The 12,608-nt window shown below is 41.2% G+C and overlaps 3 protein-coding genes and 1 long non-coding RNA gene across 4 annotated transcripts; 2 read left to right on the top strand and 2 right to left on the bottom strand.

Moving 5' to 3' along the window:
* On the top strand, positions 1-3,542 carry LOC117926701 (protein STABILIZED1). Its single transcript, XM_034845940.1, has one exon. It carries the CDS (start codon positions 116-118, stop codon positions 3,185-3,187), a length of 3,072 nt encoding a protein of 1,023 aa, XP_034701831.1. The 5' UTR covers positions 1-115; the 3' UTR covers positions 3,188-3,542.
* A 445-nt stretch (positions 3,543-3,987) lies between these two features.
* On the bottom strand, positions 3,988-7,368 carry LOC117926703 (protochlorophyllide reductase, chloroplastic). Its single transcript, XM_034845943.1, has 5 exons — positions 7,235-7,368; positions 7,038-7,136; positions 5,456-5,987; positions 4,500-4,858; positions 3,988-4,422 (listed from the first exon to the last, which is right to left on the bottom strand). Exons 1-5 carry the CDS (start codon positions 7,286-7,288, stop codon positions 4,267-4,269), a joined length of 1,200 nt encoding a protein of 399 aa, XP_034701834.1. The 5' UTR covers positions 7,289-7,368; the 3' UTR covers positions 3,988-4,266.
* On the top strand, positions 4,734-9,871 carry LOC117926704. Its single transcript, XR_004653212.1, has 4 exons — positions 4,734-4,937; positions 5,435-7,454; positions 7,523-7,656; positions 9,571-9,871. It is a non-coding gene; the product is annotated as an uncharacterized LOC117926704 (long non-coding RNA).
* Positions 9,872-9,928: 57 nt separating this feature from the next.
* LOC117926702 (ethylene-responsive transcription factor ERF054-like) lies at positions 9,929-12,608 on the bottom strand. The gene is made up of 2 exons (XM_034845941.1): positions 10,700-12,608; positions 9,929-10,464 (listed from the first exon to the last, which is right to left on the bottom strand). Exon 1 carries the CDS (start codon positions 12,138-12,140, stop codon positions 10,755-10,757), a length of 1,386 nt encoding a protein of 461 aa, XP_034701832.1. The 5' UTR covers positions 12,141-12,608; the 3' UTR covers positions 9,929-10,464; positions 10,700-10,754.

Genomic DNA, 12,608 nt, shown 5'->3' with positions numbered 1-12,608 from the left:
TCGAACTACTGGTTTTGGAGGTGACCCGATGGTCTCAGCTCTTCCGTTCAGGTACGTTGAAACCCTAATTTTAATATCTGTATCTTTTGCTCTGTCTTCTCATAAACCCTAATCAATGGTTTTCGTCAAATCATTTGACAACAAAACCCTAATCCTTAATCTAAACCCCAATACCACCACTTTTGAAACCCTAAAACACCAAATCGAGCGCGAGTTGGGGATACCTCTATCACTACAACGGATATTCCTAAACCCCCGTCGATTGATCGGAGATGAGTCGGCGTTGATCGCCGAGCTTGGTGTCCGATCTGACTCGGCCCTAACCCTACACTTGCCTCTCTTCGGAGGCATGCAAGCCCCGGTTGTCCCGAAGCCTAGGCTCGAATTCTTGAACACCAAACCGCCGCCGAATTATGTTGCCGGTCTCGGTCGTGGTGCCACAGGGTTCACCACTCGGTCCGATATTGGACCGGCTCGAGCGGCCCCAGACCTTCCGGACCGATCTGCCACAACAATTGGTGGGGCCGCTGCGCCTGGAGGTATCGGCCGCGGCAGGGGAAAGGGAGGTGCCGAGGAGGAGGAGGAAGATGAAGGGGATGAAAAGGGGTATGATGAAAATCAGAAGTTTGATGAATTTGAAGGGAATGATGTCGGGTTGTTTGCATCGGCTGAATATGATGAGGATGATAAGGAGGCTGATGCTGTTTGGGAGGCCATCGATAAGAGGATGGATTCGAGGAGGAAGGATAGGAGGGAGGCAAGGTTGAAGCAGGAGATTGAGAAGTATAGAGCATCTAACCCGAAAATTACTGAGCAGTTTGCGGATTTGAAGAGGAAGTTGTGTACACTATCTGCACAAGAATGGGATAGTATTCCAGAAATTGGGGATTATTCCCTGAGGAATAAGAAGAGGAGGTTTGAAAGTTTTGTGCCTGTGCCTGATACGCTTCTTGAGAAGGCCCGGCAAGAGCAGGAGCATGTTACAGCATTGGATCCTAGGAGTAGGGCAGCAGGTGGGACTGAAACACCATGGGCACAAACCCCAGTAACAGATTTGACAGCAGTGGGAGAGGGGAGAGGAACAGTTTTGTCACTGAAGTTGGATAGGCTTTCAGATTCCGTGTCAGGGTTGACGGTTGTGGACCCAAAAGGATACTTGACTGATCTTAAGAGTATGAAGATTACAAGTGATGCAGAGATTTCAGATATTAAGAAGGCTAGATTATTGCTTAAGTCAGTCACACAGACGAATCCAAAACACCCACCTGGGTGGATTGCTGCAGCAAGACTGGAAGAGGTTGCTGGTAAGATACAGGCTGCGAGACAGTTAATACACAAAGGATGTGAGGAGTGTCCCAAGAATGAGGATGTGTGGTTGGAGGCATGTAGGCTTGCAAGTCCTGATGAAGCCAAGGCTGTTATAGCTAAGGGAGTGAAGGCTATATCCAATTCGGTCAAGTTGTGGATGCAAGCTGCAAAGCTTGAGCACGATGATGTGAATAAAAGCAGGGTCTTGAGGAAAGGGCTTGAACATATACCCGACTCTGTGAGGCTGTGGAAAGCAGTTGTGGAGCTTGCTAATGAGGAGGATGCAAGGCTTTTGCTTCAGAGGGCTGTGGAATGTTGTCCTTTGCATGTAGAATTGTGGCTTGCTCTTGCAAGGCTGGAAACTTATGATAATGCAAAGAAGGTTCTTAATAAGGCAAGGGAGAAGCTCTCGAAGGAGCCAGCTATTTGGATAACGGCTGCAAAGTTGGAAGAAGCCAATGGAAATACTGCTATGGTTGGGAAGATAATCGAAAGGGGTATTAGGGCTTTGCAAAGAGAAGGGTTGGCAATTGATAGAGAGGCTTGGATGAAAGAGGCTGAGGCTGCTGAACGGGCGGGGTCTGTTGCAACTTGCCAGGCTATAGTCCATAACACAATTGGCATTGGGGTGGAAGAAGAGGATCGGAAGAGAACCTGGGTTGCTGATGCGGAGGAGTGCAAGAAAAGGGGCTCCATTGAGACAGCAAGAGCTATTTATGCTCATGCTCTTACTGTGTTTTTAACAAAGAAGAGCATATGGCTAAAAGCTGCACAGCTTGAAAAGAGCCACGGCACTCGTGAGTCTCTTGATGCCCTTCTTCGTAAAGCAGTAACTTACAGACCACAGGCTGAAGTTCTGTGGCTGATGGGTGCCAAGGAGAAGTGGCTTGCTGGTGATGTGCCTGCTGCTCGAGCAATTCTTCAAGAAGCTTATGCTGCTATTCCCAACTCTGAAGAAATTTGGCTTGCAGCATTCAAGCTTGAATTTGAGAATCATGAGCCCGAGAGGGCGAGAATGCTTCTTGCTAAAGCCCGTGAAAGAGGAGGCACTGAAAGAGTGTGGATGAAATCAGCTATTGTTGAGAGAGAACTAGGGAACACTGGGGAAGAGAGGAGGTTGCTTGGCGAGGGGCTGAAACTCTTCCCTTCATTCTTCAAATTGTGGCTGATGCTTGGACAGCTAGAGGAGCGGTTTGGTAACTTTGAAAAGGCCAAGGAAGCCTATGATTCAGGTCTAAAGCACTGCCCCAGTTGTATTCCCCTTTGGCTTTCACTGTCTCACCTTGAAGAGAAGATGAATGGCCTGAGTAAGGCTCGAGCAGTTCTTACCATGGCTAGAAAAAAGAATCCTCAGAACCCTGAACTCTGGCTTGCTGCAGTGCGAGCTGAATCACGACATGGCAACAAGAAGGAAGCGGACATTTTGATGGCCAAAGCACTGCAGGAGTGCCCCACTAGTGGTATTCTGTGGGCAGCATCAATTGAGATGGTTCCTCGTCCCCAGCGGAAAACTAAGAGTCTGGATGCACTCAAGAAATGTGATCATGATCCCCATGTCATTGCTGCTGTGGCCAAGTTATTCTGGCATGACAGGAAGGTGGACAAAGCTAGGACCTGGCTGAACAGGGCTGTAACTCTTGCCCCAGATATTGGGGACTTCTGGGCATTATACTACAAATTTGAAGTTCAGCATGGAAGTGAGGAAAATCAGAAGGATGTACTGAGGAGATGTGTAGCTGCAGAACCTAAGCATGGTGAGAAATGGCAAGTCATTTCAAAGGCTGTGGAGAACTCCCACCTCCCAACTGAAGCCATCTTGAAGAAAGCAGTGGTTGCACTTGGCAAGGAAGAGAGTGTTGCTGAGAGCAGTAAAGACTAATTAGTTCAGGAAACTTTTGTCACTTTGATTTAGTAGTCAAGATTTGTATTGGAACATAGAAAGATCTGTACTCTTGCAAGTCTTCTTCACTGGCCTATTTTATCTTCCTCATATCTTCCATTTCTAACGTAAACAATGCGGTAGAAGTATTTTTATGTTGATTTTTAGAATTCCATGTTGTAACTCCTCTTGTTATCCCTCTGTTTTTTCTCAGGGAGATCACTCACCCTACATGCTTATGCATGTTTGTTTGCCGTTGTAACCTTGTTTTCATGCTTCATTTTTTTTTTTTTTTACCTTACATCTCAACCACTGTCATATTCTTCCTACTTCATACTACACGTTTGCATGGGAATATTGTCTATAAATCTTTTTGCTCCAATTAGTTTGGGTTTTAAGTTTTAAATGGTAAAGATGTGCATAGCAAGGTTGCAAGATAAAGATCTGATTGAAAATTTAGGTGTTATTTGTGCGTGTTTATGAAGAGGAAATGGTGATGGCATCCATTCTTTATGTCCTCTTCTTTGGATTTTGTAACTGGATCGAGCCTAACGCTGTTGCAGCTGCTGCTCTACTATTTTTGGTGTCATTGCTGGCGCATTTTCTGTCATTCTGCTTTGTTTTGAAAAGATCTTTTTATTCTCTTATCAAGCTTTGTTTTGAAAAGCTAATGTTTGAAACATCTGCCCAACAATTCTATGTTGCATTTTCATGTTTTTACCTTTTTCTTTGTACTTTGTGAAGTTTGTTGGGGTTATGTTACTTTTTATTGCATAGTCTGCCTCCCAGAACAAAGGGGGTCAAAAGAAAATTATTTCAATTAAAGATGCAGTTACTTTTGCAAGCAGATCTCTATTTCCTGATATGAGAACCATCTTAAGTTGTATCTAAGAAAACATACCCTAGTGAAAATTGAATGGAGGATTATTGTTCCAGGTTCAAACCACATCTTGAAGTAAGGATCTCATGTTAAAGTTCTCCTGGTCCCCATAATTCTCTTTTTCTCTATGCTAGAGTGTGACATGGTGTCCCAATGAGAGAGATTCATCAATGAGCAACAGCTGTCTCAGGATCCTCCATTAAGCCAATCCAACAAGCTTCTCACTGATTTCCCATACCTTACGTGCCTTCTCTCCATCACTGGCTTCTTGTGACAGCTGGTTTTGAAATGAGGCGGAGTTCTTGTTCCAGCTCCAGTAAACACCTGACTTTGTCAGGCTTGGATCGGTAACAACCTGAATCAGAAACATGGTTTAGTTGGTGGATTGCAAACGGGTGTATCAGTGGAGTCTTTGGGATGATTTTAATTCACCTGTGCAAGTCTTTTCCCAGCTTCCTCTTCTGAAACATATCCTTTGGTAATATACTTCTGAAAAGGTGGGAAGAGAAGCCTGAACAAGGGAATGTGCTCCCTGAACAAGCCTGTTGTAGCAATGCAACCAGGGTAGAGGGAAGCAAAGGTTATCCCTGTCTCCTCATGGTAGCGTCTGTGGAACTCTTGCATGGTGAGCATGTTGCAAACTTTGCTGTCTTTGTAGGCCTTGGCACCATCAAACTCACCACCATCTATCATGGGTGAGCCGTTTAACCCGTTCAATCCTCCAGCAAGTCCCCTTAGATCCCCCAGGTTAGCCTTTGGGGGCACATTTCCAGCCAAGGTGTTTGTGTTTCCTGAAACATCAGCGGCAGATTTAGATCATGTGTCTTGCTTAATGTATCAACTCTCTCTGGCTTTCTGGTTTTGTTAGAGGTTTGGATCTACACACACCACCTTTCATTATGGGCATGTGGCTGATAATCTCAATTCATAATTTATAATTTTGTAGTTCATGAATTTCTCATGGCAGTGGAAAATAAACCCTTTTTTCTTGACAAACATAACTTAAATTTGATTAATTGAAATATCATCATATAATAAATTGCAATAGGGAAAAAAAAAAGGAAAGGCTTTTGTTTGTTTTAGAATCTGCTATACTAGGTAATCTAGTATGCTTGTGCATAACTGTCATAGTTGAACTCTATTATAATTTATGTTTACATTCTCCATAAATGTCTAGTTAGTCTCTTTTCTTCCTCTTCTCTTCTCTATCTCCTTCATATTTTTATTTAATCTTCTTTTTGTTATTCCTAAGATAGTCTCCATCATCTCTTGATATTTTCCCTGATTAATTCTCGAAACTGTTTTAAGTTTCAATTTTTTCACTGTGGTTGTATTGTGAAACATTAAAAATTTCACATCCTTGGCAGGTTCTGAAGTTGAACTAGTACCTGTAATGGAGCCAACAATGATGAGCCGCTTTGATGGGTAATCTGATTGCTTCAGGTCACCAAGCAGCAATCTTGAGAGAAGGAAGTGTCCAAGATGGTTAGTTCCAACACTAAGTTCAAACCCTTCAGCAGTGAATGTTGGCTCCTTAGCAGTGGGCAAGTAGACAGCAGCATTACAAACCAGGACATCAAGTGGCCTACCCGAACGTCGAAAATTGTCTGCAAATTGTCGGACACTTTCAAGAGAGGCAAGATCAAGATGCATAACAGTGTAGTTTTCCTTAGCAATGCCTGCTGATTTAGCAGCCCTATCAGCCTTTAGGAAATTCCTGCATGCCATAATAATGTGCCATTTCTCTGTTTCAGCTAGAGCCTTGGCTGTGGCTAAACCCAACCCAGAGGAAGCTCCTGTGATAATTACATTGCCCTTTCTCAAAGTTTTCTTCCCTTCTGGTGAGGCCTGGCTGATTGCTGGAGTTGTAGCTGTTTGGGCTCTAATAACTCCAACAGGTAGTTTCCTTCTTTTGAGTTCCTGCAATGAAGCTCATTGATAAGATGGGAATGCCAAGGGACAAAAAGGAAAAAAGGACAAAAAAAAGAAAAAAAAAAAAAAAAAAGAAACTAGTTTGTTCCAATGAACAAGATAAAAAAAGTTGGGATTATCACCCAAATAAATTTGTAGGCTATGGGTGAATATGAACATCACATGGAACTGTACTTTCTTCTATATTTTATAGCATTTCAGAATCATTGCATTTTAAATTGCATGTGAGGCATTATCTTCAGGATTCTGTGAAATGTAATTCATCTTGGTTCTTATTTACAAATAATTGTTTGGAGCTCCCATGGAAATAGATTCATTCTCCAATCCTTTACATAGAATTTGAAAAATATTATCATCTTCAATTTTTAATTCAACATGTTATTGTTGTCCACATGTCTGTTTGTAGTGAAGCTACTCTAATAGAAGATGTGCATTACTGCCATAGATGCAACAGTAAAAACAGTAAAGTGGCTTGAATTTCCATAGGATGATCCAACGCCCCATTAAACTATAAATACTGGTTTTTAAACTATACATTCCCATTCTTGTAAAACACTGGTAGCTCCCAGAAAATTGTTCCCTGTTATACTGTGGTCATGTCTTACAAAAAAAGATGACAGAGCAATTTCTAAAATGGTAATGTACACAAATAATCTTTTCCTGTTTCAAAGGCTAACATTTTGTTGGCTACCTCATTAGACAAGCTGATTTTAGGAATTTATGATGGCAGCTCAGACTTGTATCGCATAATATTTCCCCTTTTTGCATCAAATTACTCAAAGTTATGAGTTAATCCTGAAGTAAGCTTTTCCTAAGAATGTTATTGTAATTTGTATCCAAGGCCTTTGTCTTCCCTGAAAATTCCATAATAATTGTTATTGTTTTGGCTCCTTTTTGTATCAGGTTTTTTTAAGGAACAAAATCAGTCACTACGTGGAGATGCAATGGGAACTCAATAGCCCTTACAACATGGAGCTTCAGAATACTGAAAGGGAGAAATGAAACTGAAAATTGATAAATTCTGTCTCAGCATGTCACCTTGTTCTTTGACAAACCAAGGCTTAATTCAGCCTTAAGATGGTCTGATACTGAAACTCCAAAGAAACCCGTCTCCTTTAGAGAAGCATTGGACTTGCCCTGTCAACATAACACTCCATTTAAATTAGAAAACTCAAATAAGGAAAACTCAGAAGAAGAAATTGCTGAGGAAGAAAACCCAGAAGTTGCTAAGAGACCTCTTTGTGGATGGAGACAGCCGAGGGAAGTAATGAGGCTGCTTGGAGAGCCATGACACTTAATTGTCTGTCCTAGTTGGAGCTTTTGTACTGCTCTAATGAGGAGCTTTTGAAGGAATATTGAATGAATTGGTTTCTCTTCTCGGATGCAAGGAAGGATAAGAAAACTTATGGGCTGCCGACTGATGTGCCATGTCAACTTCTCTTATCCAATCAACATGTGAGTTTCAGATTCTCTTTGATATGTCCAATTTTAATATTATGTCATCCAGAGCTTTCCATGTACAGATATGGGCTGGGCCTGAACACACAAACAAGGATGCCAGAGAAATATCAAGGGTGGGAAGGGCCAAGCTGGACCCAAGTCATGGGCTGCTCTACCTCAGATCAGTTGGATCTGTATGCAGCCTGCTCCAAGTTTGGTAAGATCTATCTAACTGTGATTCATTTGGTTGAGCTCCTAGCCTGATTTCGCTTTGAGACTGCTTTTAGATGCTCCCTTCACATAGAATTATTACATTTTAATTCTACACCACTTGAAGCACAAAGTAGAAAAGGTGGAATTGTTATTGTCCACTACTGGAATTCATAAGAGGTGTCATTTGATGGAATCTTAAAGAAAATGGGGATTAAATTAAAGAAGGAATTAGGTGATAACAATAAAATTTTTTATGGCAACTGGTGTAAAAAGGTGGGTTTATAAAGTTGTTAGAAAGGTTTAAGAATGAAGAAAGATTCTAACAATGTCACTGTTTGACAGGAAGGGAAAAAGCTACATAATGATGATGATGGAAGGTAGCATAATATTTTAAACCGAAAGGGTAATGAGAAAGAGATGAGGTAAAAGTTAAGTGAATTGTAGCATAATGTATAAGAATAACTTCATAGATTAAAGGACATCATGCTGAGGATTTTGAAATTATATGAATGAGATTATTCCTATTTTTTGAGGGTTTTAGGGGTTTTAGAACTGTATAAGGTAAGATGACTATGAGAAAAACAAAGAGTTACAAGTTGAAAAGGTGAAAGATTGCATGATAACATTGTCTCATTAATTTTTATTTTCTGTATTTGTGTGCATTAGGATCCATCCAATGGTGAGTTTTTTTTCCCCAGTATACTTGATTTTGGTAGACAATGATTTTTGTTCTTGAGGTTAGGCAAATCCTAGATTAGTAATCCATGTTTTAAAATCTAACATAAGTGATTGATAACTACTTTTTTAAAAAAAGGAGAGGAAAAACATAAAGTAGTGCTATCATGGAGGCTGCAGTTGATATTTTTGTTTTTAAATTGCTATAAACAACAAAAAAAAACCACCAAATAATCTCATTTCTTCCCCAAGTTTATGGAAAAGCAGTTGAATATTTTAATTAAAAAAAGACCCACTTATTTTAAACCAAATTTCTCTTGGATTCTATTCATGCATCCTCACCAAATCCAAAATTGTCTTCACTTGTTAAGGAGTATTAAATCCATTCTTCCATCTTCAACTAGGTAACACCTTCATTTATTTACAAACAGCATCATCAGTCTTAAGCAGTAGAAAATGAAAGCAGCCACATCATGACATCAGTATTGGGCTTAGCTTAAACTTTAAAAGATGAGTGACTTCTCAATCCATAGCTACCTCTCCACCACCCCAGGTATTTTTTTAATTGTTAACCATATCCACAGCATCATTTTCTTATGGCAGATTTCATTGGTATTATGCCGTCGCCAATAAGAATACAAAAGATGATCTCATGGGCCGGTGAATGGACCCACCTCTCTTCATCCTCATCCAGGCATTCACCTATTCCAAAGGATTAAATACAATAGAAAATGTGGAGAGGGCTTGTCCATTAAGTGTATGCTTGTTTACCTCTTTATCAGTAAACTATTCCTCAATTAATATCTTGCTGATATGATAAACAATTCCCCAACTGATGTAGATTCCAAAACAAGAAATCTTTCTAAGAAGGAAAAAAAATGGTATATGGTATTCCCAATTGGAAGATTCCTCTAACTAGAGTGCTAAACTACACATACGTTCATGGAAATGTACACATAAAGCAGCCATGGTGCTTGTCATTCCATTTAGGATTCCGGTGCCTTGCGGTATTATTGAAATGGACAATGTGAACAATGTTTTGTGGATGAGGATTTGGAAATATGACCTCGAGGGATAAAGCATCGGACCTATCAATATGATGTTAACTATGTTATTTTTGTTTTGTATAAATTGAATGTTTGTATTTAATGATTCAAACCTATGCGTATTGGATTAGTCTGTGCATAAATTGTTCTGTGTTGGCACTAATGAAAAGGGACTAAGCATAAAACTTATGGTGCAGGATTGTATTGGAGAAATGTGGAGCAACTAGTCTTGGCCAGGAAGTCAAAAGCTCCAGTGTTTCAAATTTCTGGCATCACACCCAAAGATTTCGTTTCATATTGCAAAGTGGGTTGCAAGCATGATGGTGTAGTGCCCTGATGGCTTTGGCAGACAGTAACGAGATAATGCCCAAGAAACTTTGAAATTCAGAAGTCCAGCACATGGAGTTACAGTACTGTTTAACACCCTTTTACTGGTCAGTTCTCTACATTCATGTATCTGGATCATTTAATCAAATGAAAAGTTTAGCATTTCAGATACTCAGCACATTTTAAATAGGTAAAACAAATAACCTCTTAAGAAATTAGGAATTGAAATGAAGAAAAAGTTGCAACATACTCTTGTTGATAAAAAAAAAGACATGACATTACAGTGGTATGATCACAACAGACTTGAAAATGTACAGAACTAGAGAGTGCTTCCATCCTCGCAGATAAAAAACAGGGCTCGTGATGGATGGACCTGACCTATGGAGAAGGAGATCACAAAACTGTCTCCCCTCTGTTCTGGTCCCTAACTAGATGACCTACAACTACAACTACAACTACATCTCCATGACAACATCAACAGCCAAGAACCAACTAAAAAAGGCAATAACATTACCTACATACATGCCTGATTTACTACCTCTAGAAACTAAAGGGCATAGCCCTTAGAGCATGAATTGAGGTGCCACTGCTGAAAGGCCTGAAAAATATGCAGCCTTTGTGCAGCAGATGGGAGTGGAGGGAGGATGTAGGAAGAATCATGAGTGGAACTTACTGAAAGTAGAAATGATGCAAAAGCCAAAGGGGGTTTGAAGATTCAAAAGTAATGAAACTCCAAAGAGGTCTCAGTTGGTCTTTTGAAAAATCTGCAACCAGTGAGAAGGAAAAAGTGAGGGCTGAGAATTGAATTTTCCTAAAGAAAGATAAAGAAAACTGAAAAAAGATGGAACTCTCAGGCCGGTTTCTGAAAAATCTGCAACCAGTGAAATGATCTGAGGAGATTTACTCAAAAAGTTTTCTACAACCTAGAGAGAGAGAGAGAGAGAGAGAGAGAGAGAGAGGAGGAGGAGGAGGAGGAGGAGGACACGAAGACTACTGTACTTTTCAGCTTGCATATCTGAATCTGGAAAAAGTCCATTTGAATGTGGGTGAAGTTTCAATCTTGATCTTGATCCCTCCAAAAGAAGGGTCTCATGGGACAAGAAGAAGAAGATGATGAAGCAGAGTCCAAGTTATCTTGCTGCCTCCCAGAATCAGGATCATTGAATGCCTGCTGCTGCTGCTGATGGGCATTGCCAAAATGAAGATTTGATTGCAGAAGAAGATTATTGGAGGTGTCCAAATCATCCCAAACAGCACTGCCTGGACCCCAACCAGCTGGAATTGCGTTGAACCAAGCCTCTGCCATTTCCCCCCAAACCAACTCTGGTGGTGACTCTGATACACTCTCCCCTGCATTCGAGCTCTTCTGAACTTCATTTCTTGCTGCAGCCTCGCTGGAACCCAATCCCAATCCCAATTCATTATTGGAATCATATCCTGGAGATGGAGCCGGTGGTGGAAGCATCCCCACCTCAGAATCCTGCAAATTTAAACCTTCTGGAGCTTGTTGAGGCTGGTTCTGAGACCTGCCCCAAAGCGAATTTTCATGGGGAGTTGGAGGAGAAGAGGATGATGAACTGGGAGCATTGGACCCTGCTTTGTCTTTATTGAGGAAAAGGTCAGGGAAATTAAGCCGTGCATTCTCACCTCTCAACTTGAAGGCCTCGCGATCATATGCTAATGCAGCATCCTCGGCGGTGTCAAAAGTACCAAGCCAAAGGCGAGTCCTGTTGCGAGGGAGGCGAATTTCAGCCACCCATTTCCCCCAGTGTCGCTGCCTTACTCCTCTGTAAAGCTTTGTTGTTGATATTGGCGGTGCCTGAGGCCTAAAAAAGTTCCGTCCATCTTGACTCAACCTGTTCATCATCATCATCCTCCCTCTAGGACTAAGATTTAGTGCATCACTCCAATACTGCAGAAGCTGCTGCTGTTGCAAACCCGAGTCTCCAGCAAGAAAGGCTGGATAACTTGCCATGCTGTGGTGGTGTTGAGGAGCAAAAGAGATCATTTGTTGCTGATTTTGTGATGTCTGCTGCATCGGTGGTGGCGGGAACATAGCCAAAGGGGCTGTTCTGAATTGTTGAGGGATCTCCATTTGTTGTGAACCATCAAAAGCAAAAGGGAAGACAATTCTTGAAGATGGAGGAGGAAGATTGAGACATGCAGCAGAACTAGCTGAAACTGTAGAAGGCAGTGAAGGAGAAGGAGGTTGGTAAGCTAAAGAAGAAGAAGAAGAAGACAGAGATGAGTCTCTTCTTTCTGGGCTTCGAATCTTCTTCAGAGGCCTATTTGACATGGAAGCTTCACCAAAAACTGGCTTCCATTGTCGCCTCTCTAAGCTTAAATCAAAATCACCGGCCTTGCTTCTCTCCCTACCTACCATATCCCTAGTTTCTCCCACACTCTTCTTGGATTTTCCACCTTCCTTAGCTGCATCCATGGATTCAACCAAGATATCTTAGCCGCCCGCTCTCTCAAACTGATGATTCTATAAACAGGGGAGGGATGAGCTTTGGAAAAAAAAAAAGAAACCAAATCAAACAAAAATTTGCTGAAAAATCAATTGAGAAGAAAGGGAAAGAATCAAAACCCAGATCCTAATTAGGCTAAAAAAATCCAAAAACAAGATGAATTTCTAATCTCTGTTCTGGAATTCACTAGATATCCAAACAAAAACAGAGTAAGATGCAAAAAGAGCCCGAATTCTCAAGTCACCCATCCCAAATTTCCAAATATAAAATATATAGAAGGTTTGAGAGAGAGCGAGCGGCTATGAAGAGATTCTGATGAATCCAAAAGGGTTTAAGGCGGTGTCGACGGGGTTTTTAAATGAAATGAGCGTAAAAATGTGAAAAAGAAAACAGAGAAAAGCAGGGGAAAACAGGGGAGAGTTGTGACTTGTGAGAGG

Source organism: Vitis riparia, chromosome 12, assembly GCF_004353265.1.
Source record: "Vitis riparia cultivar Riparia Gloire de Montpellier isolate 1030 chromosome 12, EGFV_Vit.rip_1.0, whole genome shotgun sequence".
Taxonomy (NCBI): Eukaryota; Viridiplantae; Streptophyta; class Magnoliopsida; order Vitales; family Vitaceae; genus Vitis; species Vitis riparia.
This window is presented reverse-complemented; position numbering and strand designations above follow the sequence as displayed.

Bases quoted from the DNA above. Each gene is read 5' to 3' on its own strand.
- LOC117926703 (XM_034845943.1), bottom strand. From the start codon at position 7,288: ATGGCTCTCCAAGCAGCCTCATTACTTCCCTCGGCTGTCTCCATCCAC. The intron at 4,859-5,455 runs GTACTAGTTCAA...CTGATGTTTCAG, and splicing joins CATTGTTGGCTCCATTACAG to GAAACACAAACACCTTGGCT. The intron at 4,423-4,499 runs GTGAATTAAAAT...TTTCTGATTCAG, and splicing joins CTGGGAAAAGACTTGCACAG to GTTGTTACCGATCCAAGCCT.
- LOC117926702 (XM_034845941.1), bottom strand. From the start codon at position 12,140: ATGGATGCAGCTAAGGAAGGTGGAAAATCCAAGAAGAGTGTGGGAGAA.
- LOC117926701 (XM_034845940.1), top strand. From the start codon at position 116: ATGGTTTTCGTCAAATCATTTGACAACAAAACCCTAATCCTTAATCTA.